This window comes from Schistocerca serialis, chromosome 7 (genome assembly GCF_023864345.2).
Source record: "Schistocerca serialis cubense isolate TAMUIC-IGC-003099 chromosome 7, iqSchSeri2.2, whole genome shotgun sequence".
NCBI classification, from domain to species: domain Eukaryota; kingdom Metazoa; phylum Arthropoda; class Insecta; order Orthoptera; family Acrididae; genus Schistocerca; species Schistocerca serialis.
The window spans coordinates 200,738,856-200,755,172 of NC_064644.1; the positions used below are offsets into that span (position 1 = coordinate 200,738,856).

Below are 16,317 nucleotides of genomic sequence, written 5' to 3' on the forward strand. Positions count from 1 at the left end.
CTGAGGGAACGAGTATAGTTTGGTCACTTGGGTGAGTGATTTCAGACAGTGAATGTCTGTTACCGTGCTCTTACTTCTCCATTTGAATTCAAGAACTGAGAACATACAGAGTATGAGTATCTACTCATTATCTGTTATGTGTTGTTGTATCAACTGTCATGCTGAAGTCTGAATTATTCTGCACTGTAGAAAATTTTGTGTACTGTGATCACAGAATGGACTTAGTTTTCGAAAGTCTGGATGACTGTTTACCTTGGGGATTCTGCTACCATTCTCATAATGCTCTCAACCCAACTTTGCTGCATTTAATACGGTTATTATTCTTTTTATATATCCATCCTTTTGTCAGGAGGTCTTTGGGATGATGGATCTTAACTATTCTGAGAAAATAAAATGCCTAGAGATGTCCTTTTATTTATTTTGCTGCAAACAGTTTTGGTGCTTCAGTGGTCTATTTTCAGGCTGTAGTTGATGTGGAAGGGGTTGACACTATCCCTCTATATATTGAATCAGTGGCCACCATAAATGGCTACACAGACTATCTGAAAACTTTAGTGTCAGCACTCTGTCAACTGCCAACTGTCTGTAATATATCTGGTTACCATGGGAGCACTTTCCGTTTATTTGGATGTACCGTCTTGGAAAAATATAATTCAACAGAAGTCTTTGGCAACGACTACATCAACTTCAGAGCCTAGAGTAGAACCTTTTTTTAATAAAATATTCATTTATCTCTTATTCAATGTTACTATTTATTTTATTAACTCACACTTTTATCTGATGCATAGACTCTTTCGCTGCAGCATCACCAATTCATGTTATTATTTGCCACATGTCAGCTGCAGGGCATGAAACTGTAGCTCAATCCTACAATATTACTGAGCTACTCTTTTTAAATGGAGCTGAGTATAGCCCAGTTAACTAAGGTACAAGCAACAACAGGTAAAGCTGCATTTGGTTTGCTCATATGGAATACTGGTTAGAGAAGTTACTACTTAGGGTGTGTCCATTAGGTAACATAGCTACTCACAGCAATAGTATTTTATGAATAGAGACCTGCATTATAAGAATTATATTTGGTGCCAATTCTACAGCATTCTGCAGAGACCTCTTCAAAGTATGTGATATCTGGACAGTTTTGTGATGTATACATTCATTACTGTTATTAGTTGCTTTAAATATGATTCTTTCCTCAAATATGTGGGTATAATGCAGTAACTTTGCATTTTTAGAGGAAAGAGTGAGATACATTTTTGAATTAATTTTCACCAGCCTGGTGGAATATGTTGAAAGTCCCATGGACAATGTTTATTTCAAGACTGAATTAAAAGTTTTCCTTAAGTATTTTTTGTGCCTGTTATGCTAATACCAATATTGTTCCTTTGAACAGGACATCACCAATTCCTTGAATCATCTTTTTCATATTTAAGACTGTCTTTGGAGTCTAATGACATCGTCAAACACGTGAAAGGATCTAAGGTTTGTTCCTACTAGTCTTCTAAAGATCACACACTCTCAATAATATACTGGATCATTGTGAAGTTGTTAGAACTGGTCAGTCATCATATTATGTATTAATGGTTCAATGCAAAATATTAGTCATCTTTTTTGTCCTTTTAGAACTATTGTTTAACAACAATAGTTTGGTCCCATTTTGTCTCTTTTATGTTAGCAGTGGTGCAGTTTGTTCATAAGTAATTCTTTGTCTACAAAAAAACTGAAATTCTTGTTTTCAAATTTGTGAGAGCTGGTGAATGAATGTTAAATAATTGAATAATATCGTAAAAAAGTTTTATTGAAGAGAGCATTTAGAAAACAGTTCACTTATGTTTTCTTTCTCAGGCATTACATGTCCATAAGAAATTAACTGTAAGTTATAGGATTTTATGACAGTGTTCAGTACCATACATTTAACAATGACACTAAGGAAATCAGAAGATTACAGTCCCTATTAATAAGATAACTCAGCAAAAATATGCAGAAGAATTTTGCTAGGAGTCCAGAAAGTGAATGTTACTCTCTGTAAGCAGGAAAATTGCGAATAATGTTCATTCTGTAATGTAATTTGTGAGGTTTTGGAACAGTGACCATGCTTCTAGTTCTCATTCGAGAGGTAATACAAAACAATTAATAAACAGTGTCAATCTCATTAGATATACAATTTATACAACAAACACCTCTCACAAACATAAAGTCTGCTAAGCTCACGCATTGCATTACCAGTTATCTACAATCGACATCAGTAGAACAATTTTCCTTGAAAGAACACTTGCACATTGCGGCTCAGCACTGAAAACTTTGTTCTATGTTTTGGCAGTCCATGCTAATCCATCATAAGCAAAGCATTCAAGTCACTCACATACCAATCACTTTAGAATGGTGTATTTTGTCTTTTTTCTGTCTGACAAGGTTACACACAACACAATCACTAAAACGAAGCCTATGGTAATATGTACAGGAGGAATCCTTCCATTCTATCGGCGTCCACTGATGAGAAAACGCTCGAAGTAGTTGACTAGACGTGGTTCCAGACACTCCTCAGTAGTTCAGCTGAATTCCAGCTGACGGCCCTCACAAGAGTTGAGGCCAGAGGAGTCAAGCTTGCACTTCGAGTGGCCTCTTCGATTCGTGAAGCGTCTCTTGTAGTATGTGCTGCCGTGAATCTGGGGACAGACGGGAAGAAAAGATAAATTACCCTTTCAGGAGGTACATCAGAGCAGGCATGCATCGCTATTCATTTACGAGTCTACGACAAGAATAAACGCGGAAGTCCACAATTAAGAAATTTAATTATTGTTTCCATTTTGTCACAAATCTGCGATGATTTAAGGTTGTATACGCTTAAAGTTCGCAACTGAATATAGGAGTATACTGCTAGACGGATACTCTCAATAGAAAAAAAAACGGTAATAATTATGCGTATAATGCCGAATCATTCAGCCGTTTTCTATTTTGTAGCTAGTTCCGTCAAGGTGTACGTCTAGTGGCTGAGTATAATTTATAACCTTTGAATGAGACCAGGAATATTGATCTATATGAGTAAATAACCTACCAAAATATTGCAGTTGCTTGGGTGCGAAGATAACGACAAACTAGTGCTATTTTTCACGAGAAGCATGAAGCAACTTGACATATGCACACGTTGGAGAACTTGCAGAGTATGACAGGTCTTGTCATCATTCCTTACACTCAACGTATCAAATGCTCTGTTTGTAGCTGCGACCACGAAAATGCAGTACTGATGTTCAAGATGCTAAAAAAGAAAGAAAACTCCAGCGGGAAGAACGACACCCATCCAGAAAGGTGAGTGAGTTCAAGTGTTCGTTTCGTGTCTGCCAGACTAGATGTGGTTTTTTGGTGGTTTTCCACATCCACAGAGGTAAATAATGGGCTGGTTCCCTACTCCGCATCAGTTACATGATTTGCAAATACTTCGTAAAATCTTATCACGTTTGACAACGCAATGTACACAAGACACAGACGGAACAGGTACACAGATTCCTCCTTTTGATAGTGGTGACCCCGTAGTAATAACAGCCGATATTCAGGTTCTCTGTGTGATCGGAGAAGTGCCACACTAGTTCTCGGACGGCATTGATTGGATAAAGGGATGGAAAGGTAGAATGAATGTGTCACTCTGCGGTTGGGCGAGACCTGTTTTAAAAACCCCTCGTAGAATAAAATTGTGTCCCGCCTGGAACCTGGAGCCTTGCCTTGAGCAGGCAATGCAATTAGCGTCTCAGCTGTTCTGGCATATTTCACAACTCATTTTCAATGCTTCTCGTATGCCAGTTCCCCCTTAATTACATTCCAAAACTTCGCAAGCGCTCTCCTGCATACCTTGGAAGACTAGCACTCTTGGAAAAATAGAGACTACAAGGCATTTTTCCTGTATGGAAACAGTGCCATATGTCTGTGTCAGCTTGAAGCGTACTGCAGCATCGAATCAAAGTTACTTAGCCAGCCACAACAATGTGTAACTTACTTTTTGAAGTCTCCTCGTGTTTGACGTAACACGATGTACTGTTTCTTTAAATTTTTGATCTGATGATGCAATCTGCCGAAACGCGTTATCCATTTGAAGGAATAAAGTGCGATACAGACAGATAACTTCTGTGAAAATATAGTGTGTGTCTGCTGTAGTAGTTTTAGACAAGCTGTCCTAACCATAAAAGCTCTTACTGGAAAAGCTCTTTAAAATGACTACTGAAATGTGGAAGACTGGATTCTATTAGTCTTGTTTTTCTTATCTCGCGCAGTCTCGAAAACTCTCCCGGTAGTATGACTAGGAGTATTGTAGGTACTAATGCTAGATTTTTTTTTCGAATAAAGTTTTAAAAAGTTCTTGCTCAGAGTTCATGCATCACTCTCGCAGTAACGGTCCAATGCCTACGTCTGGCTAGAGACAAACTGATGCGATTATTAGCAGAGGGCATCGTTCTATAAAAAGACACAACAGATTCCTGTCACCCATCCCATTCCAGGTAGTCTTAAACATTCGTAGATCAGAACCTTTTGTGGACTGGGCATATATTCGTTGGATGTTTTTCGCTCCTCTAAATTTAATAAACCGCTAGAAAGATAAAATATTTCACCACTCTCAAGACTTAGCCATTCTCTTAACCACAAATCACATTCTCAGTACTCTGTTAACCACACATTCTCAGAACCTAACACAGAAAATATGTAGTTGACAGTAAAACAGCATGCTTTCTCAGTCCAGTTGACTAGAGCGCCCTTTGTCTTTAATCTTTAACGGGAAAGTGCCGTTTCGTGTACAATGTTTTGTTTGTTAATATGCTTCGGAGTGCCACTTAAAGGTTAGACCACGAGCGCGTTGTCACTTTACGTCAAGAACTAGAATATACCTCTCAGACTATTCAGCAGGTCTTAGGAGACACACGACACTGAAGCTCTCCTTCTCAGAGGTCGTCCGCGGTCAACAACACCAGCTGACGACGTTTACTACAAACTATGGCTCAGGGTGGCACGAGGAGAACGAAACACAACCACGCGCTAGCTTTCTGGAGACAATGACAGTGTTCGTCAACCCAGACAGCATGCAATCGTCTTCACCTACATCTACGCTGCAATTAACCCATAAGTAAGTAAGTAAGTAGGGTTCATCGAAGAAGAACCACAATCACACTGTTTCACTACCGCACCCTCGAAAAAGGTGTGGGAAGAAAGAGCACATCAGTCTTCCCGAGTGAACTCTGATTTCTCTTCTTCTAACTACATTGATCAGTTTTCCCTACGCACATGGGCGTGAACAGAGTATTTTCGCATTTGATGGAGAAAGCTGGTGATACAAATTTCGTGAAAAGAACTTGCTGCAACGAAAAACGCCTTTGTTCTAATGACTGCCTACGCAACTCGCGTGTTATATCCGATATACTCTCTCCTCTATTTCGCAACAGTTCACTACACCTGCCCTTCTTTGACTTTACTGATGTCTTCCGACAATCCTGTCTGGTAGTCATCCGATACCGCACGGACACGCGTAGCTTAGGCAGTGTCTTTAGTGGGTTCGTTGCATCGTCTAATTGTCCTGAATATAAGAAGGCAGTTTTTGGTTCTCCTTCCCCATAACATTTTCTCTGCGATCGTTCCAATTTACGTTCTACGCAGTTGTAATCAGGATATTTAGCTGAATCGGGGACTTATCGTGTAGCCGAAAGGTAATGCATTCCGTTTAGTACTCACGCGGATGACCACACAGTTTTCAGTTTTTTAAATCGATTGTCACTTTTCGCAGGATACAGACATCTTTCTCGGTTCACTTGCCACGTCAAATACAGATAAAATTCCAACCTTTCGATAAGATCCAGCATCATTATCAGGGACTAAACCTGACTGTCGTGAATTGGCAAGATTCCCAGTCTTATATACCCCCCCCTTCCCCTAGAACGGCATGCGATTGTCTGGATTACGTCATTATAGTGCGCACAGAGCTGGTGCGCTATATGTCCGTAGACTTTCTTTGCTTGCACTCTCTAACGTTGCTTGAATCGCTATCCATCGCATCATGCGGTGAACTGAGTGAATTATTCGTTTTATCCTTGTCAAGTGCACGCTTCCATGCATTGCGAAGGACATAGCAGGTGTCTCTACTGAAGTTGTTTTCACAAAGTCTGTTTTCAACAGCTTCTCTGATCACAAAGTCCCATTAGTTCGAAGCGTGAGCCACTATTCTAATTTGGTTAAACAAGATCTCGTGTCACCACTGATTTATCCAAATGCTTGTACGTAAGTTGTTGGTGATGTTTGCTCCAACGATCAGCAACCGTCCGTATAGATTGGCCCACTTGAATCTTGCTACCCTCACAGGGAATGTTACAAATTCCCGGCGCTGTTAACCCGAGGCTATCTTTAACTGGTCGCAACATTTCTTTAATTTTTCTGGGAGGCAGGAAGAGTGGTCTGATTCCTTGCCTGTTTAGGACTTCACTTATCTTGATAGATGTTGCACTGCAGAATAGAAGCCGCGCCATGTGTTGGTCCTGATGCTTCTGAACACCGTCGTGCATAATCTTGGAACCGAGGTGATCCATATACGAAACACTTCTGGCTCTGTTACTAAGTTCTTCAGAGCAGCTTTTTCTGAGGTGGTTTGTGAAAGCTTCAGATACAGATCCGTGTCAGTCGGTTTTCTGTACAGATATTGGTTGAGTCGTCCGTCTGATACCCATGACTGTTCGATCAGTCATTTAGCACTTAGCAGTTCATGAAAGAGTGCACTTGGCAAGCAGAAACAAAAAAAAAAAAAAAAAAAAAAAGAAACACAGAGTAATACGGTACTTCCCGAAGTTCACCTCCTGCTGCAACGCGTGGCACTGTAACAACGCTTGATAGAGAGCGCGAGTGAAGTTTATGTACGTAGAGCGTGCCACCTCTGTAAGCGCCAGTCGACCGGATGCCGTTCTTAGGATATAAAAGAGGGAACCTTGCCAGCTCACGAAAGTCAGTTTCAGTCCCTGACGAACATGATGGTGAATATAATCGTAACATTGGAATTTTATCCGAGTTTGACGCGGCAAGTGAACCGAGAAATTTTTAAGCACGGTCGCTGCTGCGAGAAACTTCGTAGCCATACAGCTATCTTGTGTATATCATTTTTGAATTGATCTTCACCTTCTGATGGCTTTACTAAACGGTAATTGGCAGCATTGTCTCCAAATAATCTAAGATTACTGTTCAGATTATCTTCTCATTTACATACGTTATGAACCGCACAGGGCCTTAACGCTTCTTTGGGGAACGTTCAACTCGATGATCCTAGTACTACTTCATAACAATAAAGAGTGATTCACGACGAGCGAGATCCTCTGAATCCGAATTTTGTGAATAGATCATTTTGTTCGAGGTAATACGTAATTTTCGAACACGGTAGAGGTCTATATAATTCAAAATCCTACTGCAAACCAACGTCAGTGACATGGAACCGTAATTCAGACAATTATTCCTATTTCCTTTCTTATGTACTGGCGTGACTTGTACAATTGTGCAGTCTTTAGGTAAGAATCTTTCGTCGCGTGAGCGGTAGTATATTGTGGCAAGGTATGGGGCTATTATATAGGCGTAATCTGAAAGGAACCTAATCCAGTCAGTGAGTGTGGCCTCTTGGATTTCATTAAGGTTAACTGTTGAGGCCCTAGTACTGTGACGCGCGAAGAAGGGGTACAAGAGATACGAACGGGTTATTACAAAGTCGGGATTTCTTCACCAGGGAGTGAAGGATTTTTCTGAAGCATAACGATGGTTGTAGAATAGTCTGGAGTCGGCTCTGTGCCAATGTAGCTCTCAGGACTACATGACACGAGTGCAGCCAGGAGAGGGTTCAAATGGTTTAAATGGTTCTGAGCACTATGGGACTTAACATCTGTGGTCATCAGTTCCCTAGAACTTAGAAGTACTTACACCTACCTAACCTAAGGACATCACACACATCCATGCCCGAGGCAGGATTCGAACCTGCGACCGTAGTGGTCACGCGGTTCCAGACGGAAGCGCCTAGAACCGCACGGCCACATCGGCCGGCCAGCCAGGAGATGGGTCAGTGACATACCGGGCTTGTACCATGTACAGATGTCGGATGCTTGTCATGGCTATCGGGAATAAATGAGGACTGTGCAGTATCAGGATGGAATCTACCAGCCCTGCAATCAACATTTCCGTGATGCACCTTTTCTTTCGAGAGCACACCACAGCCATCTCTTGAGTGTTTTCCTGTATGGGGCAGGAATCAGCAGAGAGGAATGGCATGCAGTATCTGCTGACATGAAGCCGACTGTGTGACACCATTAGAAACTAGAGTTTTGTCGTCACACTCTCGTTCACGCTGTTTCAGTTCGCCTGCCCCTAGGTGGGCAGCCAGGCACTCACAGATTCAGTTGTGCTGGGGCGGGTAAACAGCTGAAGCTGGCAGGTCATAGCACGTGTGACAGTTTTGTTCTGGCTGAACACACGCGGGCAGGGTTCACCCAGTTGTTCGCACATGCGGAGAATGCGTGGAACAGAGCCACCTGGTGAGCAGCCTGTACTGAAATCGAGATGCCACATACCCAGAATGCGTGGAACAGAGTCACCTGGTGCGTTGCCTATACTTTAGTCGAGATACTGTAAGAATATCTTCGACAATTGCCGTGGGCTGGGCATGACAGCTTCGAGCGCGTGTTTCAGCCAATCACGTAACTGGAGCTTGTCTCTGTGTGAATGTTTCATTGTCGCCAGAGTTCTGTAGAAGGTCGTTGTATTCTCCTGGCAAGAGAGTTGCCCGCCATTAGGGACCTTGTTACGCCCTCTAGACCACAGCGAGAGTTGAGGGGTACCCGGCAGTGCACGCGCCCTCTCGGGCAGTGTTAGTACAGACTCTGCTCTAAGTGGCCTCAGAAAGAGTCGCCGACGAAGAGTGGGACGCAACTGACCAGCAGCGTCTCGACTACAATGAGGACAGCATGCCAAGGAGTAGCTGACTATGTTACGAGGAGCTTTCAATAAGTAGTACAACACATTTTTTTTTTCTAAAAGCACGTTGACTTTATTCAGGATTCCAATACAGCATATTATTCCCCACTCTTTTCGCTACAAAACTCTATTTTTCAACGTAATCTCTGATGAGAACGACGGTCTTACCCCATCGTACTGGGAGGACCTATATGACCGCAATGGTCGTACTCTACTGGTCGACGTTGGAACTAACGTCTTGCTCCATCAATAACCTCCCCATCATCCACGTTCTGATTCCCGTTGAGTGCACTCTTCACTGGGCCAAACAGATGAAAGTCGGAAAGTGCTGTAGGGTGGATGAGGAATAACAGACCAGTAAGTTTCGTGAGCTACTCTTGCGTTCACAGACTAGGGTCCGGCGTTGCATTGTGATGGATAAGGACAAGTTCGTTTTGTGGCGACAGACATGCTGATGTCTGTTCTTCAGCTGAATGAAGACAGCGCAATACACTTCAGAGTTGATCGTTGCACCATGAGGAAGGACATCAAACAGAATAACCCCTCCAGAGTCTCAGAACCTCGCCAATATCTCTTTACCAGCTGAGGTTGCGGCTTTGGACTTTTCTTTTGGTGGGGAGGTTGAGTGGCGCCACTCCATGGATTTGTTTCCGGTTGGAAGTGATGAACTCATGTGCCATCGCCTGTGACGATGTTCAATAAAAAGTTGCCACCATCAGCCTCTTTAAGCGCAAGCACTTCCGCACAGATCGTCCATAGTAGCAATTTATGATCTTCTGTCAGGTGGCGTGGAACCGAGCAGGCACACACATCTTTCAGTATCCCAGCTGTTAGACGAATAGGGATCACAACTGCCGGCACGCGCGAGATCGGACTGGTTGGCGGCACCTTTCTGCGATGTTGACAGATGTCTGGCCCTATACTCATGGTGCTTTTGTTCTCTGCCAGGACTCTGCACATATTCTGCAAGCGCCTATGAATATCTGTGATGCTGTGGTTTTCCACCAAAAGAAACGTAATTATAGCTGTCTGCTTGGAAAGCACCTCAGCTACATACGCTATTTTGGCCGCCACCAATAGGAACATGAATCTACAAGGACTGAAGCGGGAATATTCGACAAGATTGACAGAAAAAAAATGTGTCGCATTACTGATTGAACGCCCCTCGAACGATTCATGGCGCGGAGCATCACAGTATTTAATGTTACTCCACAGATATCAGAGATGACCACTTTACAAAGATTGCTATATTTTTGTTATTTCTTAATTTTTATATCACAGTAAAGCTATTTCTTCAGTTTTGTAACGCTTAAGCTTTCATTCCCATTTCCCACCGCCGGGGAGGGCCATGACACACACATGGATAAATATACAAGTGAGGCAAAACATTTTTGATCACTTGGAAAACGTCATATTTCAGAATCCACGAAGAGCTGCAGATTAAATATTTATTAACTCCTTTATGAACACCTTCAGGAATCATACAATTATTTACAACAGCCTGCATCACAACGTTCTTACTGTTATCGTCATTACAACGCAGGGACATAAAATGGCTTTTATTTCAAGTGACGGCACCATATAGGCTGTTCGAAATAATTTGATGGTATCTGAAGATAACCAGATGCTCGAAACGAGGAGTTAATGGCGAACTATTTTATCAGACGCCGCGAGGGGTAGCCGAGCGGTCTGAGGCGCCTTGTCACGGCTTGCGCAGATACCCCCGTCGGAGGTTCGAGTCCTCCCTCGGGCATGGACGTGTGTGTTGTCTTTAGCGTAAGTTAGTTTAAGTTAGATGAAGTTGTGCGTAAGCTTAGGGACGGATGACCTCAGCAGTTTGGTCCCATAAGACCTTACCTCAAATTTCCCAAATTTTTTTATTTTATCAGACGCTCTTTGTGTTTCTGAAATATGACCTTTCCTTCCTAAAGCTTAGGAGCTTTGGGGAATCAGCTACACAAAAAGGTTTTGGAGAATTTAGTAACGGTAGAAGCAGTGGATTTGTGGCTTACCTGGCAGGTCGGTGGTGTGCACGCCGGCCTCCTCGTGGCCGATGAGGCTCCACTTGTCATCGGCGGGGGCGGGCGTCCGCCTGCAGGCGCGGGAGGCGCAGTCGGCCAGCAGGTAGAGCGCGGGGGTGGCGAGCGCCAGCAGCGTCAGCGCCACCAGAGCGTACAGAGAGGCCCAGGGCAGCGCCGGCCACTGGCCGCGGGCCGGCGGGGTCGGCGGGGGCGGCGCGGGCCTGCCCGACGCGGGGGCGGCCTCGGGGGCGGACAGCTCGCGACGCACGGCGGGCGCGCTCACGCCGCTCGTGTCCAGCCGGAGGGGCTCGCTGTGCGACAGCGACCGCGAGTGCCACATCAGCTCCACCTGCCGGGCAGCCAACACGCTCGCTCAGGAGGGAGAACAGCGCCACAGTACGGCTTAACAAAGGACAAAGTCTGTGTAGGATATTAATAACCAAGATTTAAACTTAGTGCAAGATTCATAGGTCCAGTACGTCTTTGCTGCTGTGATATACCTGAGTGTAGAGTAAATCCCACTTCAGACCATGCTTTACCAGCCAGGAGGAAGAAGGGACGTAGGAAGACCCAGAACGAAGTAGCAGTGAAAAGTGAAGACGGAACACTTCAAGGGCAGAAGAAGACAAGTCTATTGGTCCGGTCACCCTCCATAGCACGTGCTATTGGTTCATGACGTCCTGCCCGAGGGTTCTCACCCAATGCATCGACAGACAACTGCACCAGAACTTACTTTCGGTTAGCCAATGTGGCTTTCGTCCAAATTTCTCCTCCGATGACCGACCTTGCTATCTCACACTTCTTCTATCGCATAAGCTTAGGAACCAACAATTTGCAATATCCGGCCCCTTGCTCTCGAAAATAACTATGACTGTGTTGGCTTTTTTTTTGTTTTTTCTCTATTGTATTTCGATCCCCCCCCCCCCCCCCGTCCTCCCAGAGGGGGAGAGGCGGGCTGGCAGCAGCGTAATACGCTGGACGACCTGTGGGGACAGGGCTGGGCAGTGATGGTGGATGGCTTTGTTAGAGATATGGGTGGCGACAACGTCAGGCAAGATCTGGTTGAGGAAGGCAGCAGTTCATGAGATGTCAAATGGAGATTGGAGGGTAGGGTCATTGCGTTCGACATGGGTGTGTACGCCCGGTAGGCATCACAATTGACGCGGGAGTAGGAGGAATGTCAGGGCGAGGAATGGGGCGGGGATAGCGACCATCACTGTGTTGACGTTTCATTCTCCTCTTAAAACTCCAGACATATGCATTTACAACTAACCACGTCATTCCTTTCTATCGAACAACCTATTCTTTCCAAAGCATCTACCCTGTTGAAGGTATATCTCAGAGCTCTCTCCTACACTATGTGATCATAGGTATCCGGACATCCACAAAAACTTACGTTTTTCATATTAGGTGCATTGTGCTGCCACCTACTGCCAGGTACTGCACATCAGCGACCTCAGTAGTCATGAGACATCGTGAGAGAGCAGAATGGGGCACTCCGAGGAACTCACGGACTTCGAATGGGGTCAGGTGATTGGGCGTCACTTGTGTCATCGTCTGTACGTGAGCTTCCCACATTCAAATGATTCAAATGGCTCTGAGCACTATGGGACTTAACATCTGAGGTCATCAGTCGCCTACAACTTAGAACTACTTAAACCTACCTAACCTAAGGACATCACACATAGTCATGCCCGAGGCAGGATTCGAATCTGCGACCGCAGCAGTCGCGCGGTTCCGGACTGAAACGCGTAGAACCGCTCGGCCACCGCAGCCGGCGCTTTCCTCATTCATAAACATTCCTATGTCCACTGTTTCTGATGTGATAGTGAAGTGCAAACGTGAAGAGACACGTAATCCTCGTCTGTAGACTGACAGAGACCGAGGACAACTAGGACTTCATAGTCGAACGGCTGCTCATAAGCCACACATCACGCCGGTAAATGCCGAACGACGGCTCGCTTGGTGTAAGGAGCGTAATCATTGGACGATTGAACAGTGGAAAAACGTTGTATGGGGTGACGAATCAAATGGTTCAAATGGCTCTGAGCGCTATGGGACTCAACATCTTAGGTCATAAGTCCCCTAGAACTTAGAACTACTTAAACCTAACTAACCTAAGGTGACGAATCACGGTACACAATGTGGCGATGCGATGGCAAGATGTGGGTAGGGCGAATGCGCGTTGAACGTCATCTACTAGCGTGCATAGTGCCATCAGTGAAATTCGGAGGCGGTGGTGTTATGGTGTGGTCGTGTTTTGCACCCCTTGTCGTTTTGCGTGGCACTATCACAGCACAGGCCTACAATGATTTTTTAAGCATCTTCTTGGTTCCCACTGTAGAAGAGCAATTCACTGATGGTGACTGCATCTTTCAACACGATCGAGCACCTGTTCATAATGCGCGTCCTGTGGCGGGGTGGTTACACGACAATAACAACCCTGTAATGGACTGGCCTGCACAAAGTCCTGACCTGAATCCTATAGAATATCTTTGGGATGTTTTGGAATGCCTACTTCGTGCGAGACCTCACCGACCGTCATCGATACCTCTTCTCAGTGCGGCACTCCATGAAGAATGGGCTGCCATTCACCAAGAAACCTTCCAGCACCTGATTGAAAGTATGCCTGCGGGAGTGGAAGCTGTCATCAAGGGTAAGGGTGGGCCAGCACAGTACTGAATTCCAGCATTACCGATGGAGGGCGTCACTAACTTTTAAGTCATTTTCAGCCTGGTGTCCCGATACTTTTGATCACATAGTGTATATTCTCTACATTGCTGATATGCCAAAAATCACTCCATGCAGTCCACATCATTCAGTATGTTTATAATGCTGCTTTCCTAGCCCCTTGCCCAACACTTCAGAAATCCTAACGACCTCTCCAACTCCATCGTAATCAGATTTCCTCCTGGAGAACTGGTGGCTCCAGAAATAAAACCCTCCAAAATGCTGGTAGTAATTGTAGAATAAACCATTCATACCTTGGGTGTGAAGGATACCTTGAGGATGCTACTTCCCAGTATACATAGTAACAATAGTGAAGTATGAGAAAATGGTTGAGACGTGGTGTGTTTTAATACCTTGCATTACGCTCCAGAAGTACTTATATTTGTCCAGAGACAGCGGGTGCGAAGCGTGGTCCATGGAGGAGGCGGAAAGCGTCGGCGACATTGAGACGGTTTCGGAGTGACGACGGGAGGACGAGGGTGGCTTAACAGCGACAGAGAGTAACGGTCGGCTCCGTCTGTATTGTGGTCACGTGGTCCCATTCTGTGGATCCTGAGATCTGTGCGTGGTATGTAGCCCCAGTGCCTGGGGAACGCTTCGGTGGTGGTTAGTGAACGCAACGTAAATGGATCAAGGTGGAATCGCCCGGCCAGCAGAAAGACATTGCTTTCAGCATTATTCCGGATGAGCAGCTCTGACAACTTTCCTCACCATTAACATTTCGTGTTCGCTGTGTAAACGTCTGTGCAATATCACTGTAAGCGGTATGCCTGTTTCATCTGAGACCATCTGTACTATGGTCACTCCACCCCGTTTCGATTTGTGCTCGGAACTAGTAATTTCGTCTCGCCGAGGATTTGAAAGTACAAGTATTAAAAATAGGATTGCGATCACTACTCGGCCTTCCTAGCTTTAAGTGCCACTAATGTGTACATTTCTAAGGAGTGTTAAAGGTTAGTGTTATTTTTTTCTAAGACCACTGCTGTGCATCGTAATGTGTGTTTCCCTAATGATTAATGTCATGAGGAAATTTTGCTGGCTGTTTATTCTGTTGGGAATAAGCTTGGAAAACACCTTTGTGTCCCGATCCTGCGCTGCATGCGGCTGCTCAAGTTCTGTTTATCACGCTGGAGCCCCAAATGATTGTCACCACATGTTTGTCATGTTTTCCGTTTTTAGGCGGTTTTTTACAAAGTATTCATTGAGCTTTTTTAAGGTAATTGACTGAACCATTACACTGTGTTGCGTTGTCGGTTAACCAGCTATTACGCCAGCGTCCATGACTGTAAGTTCCTTTAGGAATTAATAGCCGTCTTTTTTTCTTTAGAGTATTTCGTGGCATGTTTATACTTACCAAGAGTACTGAGCTTCTCCCTTCGTTTAAATTAATCATCGTTTGTATGATCGTGTTGTTTCGCCAAATGTTGTGCCTATCTTTTATGGGAGGAGCATTCACCCATATTTGACACCTGCATCTTACTTAGAACATTTTGCTTTGTTAAGTTTTGAAAAGGTTACCGCACCTCCCTCGAGTTAAAAAGTTAGTTATTGCACTGTGTTGCAGGGTGAGAGAGCATGGTGTTAACCGCTCTATTGTGGGCTTCCGTAGTGATTTACCACAGTAGCTTCCTTGTCGTAAAATGTGTTAGCGCACTTCATTTGGCCAGTGAAATAATTCCAATTCCCACTTCTCCTGCACTTTTGGGGTTGGTTCCACCAGTGGGCTTACTGGGTGGCTCTGTAATACATTTGGATGCACACCATGTTAATTGTTTGTTCAGGGTTCTTGTGTTGTTCATTCTTTAGTCACTTGTATACTTGCGGCTCCCATTTGTGAGGTGTCCCGTTGTGGCATGTCATCAGTCACTGGTGGCTCGTTGATAAGCAGAGTTCGTTATATGTGTGCATGCTTTCGCTCCAGTTAAGATGCTCCTTCACTGGTAATATGCAGTGATGATTCATAATTTGTTAGGCTGTTACACGTCTCTGAACAATTTGTTCTAAAATAAGAATTAACGATTTCTAGTAACTTTCCTTAAGGCAAACGCTGAAATTTGTTATTTGTTCAGACAACTGTTGACTTCTTTAAATAATTTGTTCAAATCAAGGATTAATACTGTTGTAATTAACCACAAAACAGGCATTTATATGGCCCTTCAATATGTGACCGCAAACTGGGTGAATGTCTTTATAATTGTTTCAAAGGAAAGGTCAATATTGTATATATTTGCCTGAGTACAATATTTAATAAAAGCAATTAAACATTGGTTGAGTCACGGATAATGTTCAGTACCCTGTTGTCCCAGTGCTTCTGATCCCATGGCAACCAGGCACAGAACCTGTGTACCGGTGGAGTTGTGGTATGTGTCGTTTTTGCGCATAATAAAATCCAAATGCGGAAGTATGTCCTCACTGTCAGATGTGAAAAGATGGTTATCAGCAAAAAGTGTTGTCATTAGTTTATTTCGTTGGTTAAAGTGTTCTTCCTGCAGTGCAGTATTTACCGGGCTTCCAGGCACATTGCGAATTTTATTTTAAAGGTATCTTCATTGGACTTTTTTCTGGAGTAATACAACAACAAAAATAAAAATATGTACAT

At 44.1% G+C, this 16,317-nt stretch overlaps 1 protein-coding gene across 1 annotated transcript in view; it reads right to left on the bottom strand.

Annotated features, from left to right (window-relative positions):
• Positions 1 to 1,774: 1,774 nt before the first annotated feature.
• Positions 1,775 to 16,317, bottom strand: part of LOC126412223 (uncharacterized) — a 183,124-nt gene continuing 168,581 nt past the window's right edge. The window contains exons 7-8 of the mRNA XM_050081712.1: positions 10,980 to 11,337; positions 1,775 to 2,663 (exon numbers count right to left, since the gene is read on the bottom strand). Coding sequence (XP_049937669.1) covers positions 2,596 to 2,663; positions 10,980 to 11,337 — 426 coding nt within the window. The 3' untranslated portion in view covers positions 1,775 to 2,595. The remainder of the gene's footprint in view (positions 2,664 to 10,979; positions 11,338 to 16,317) is intronic.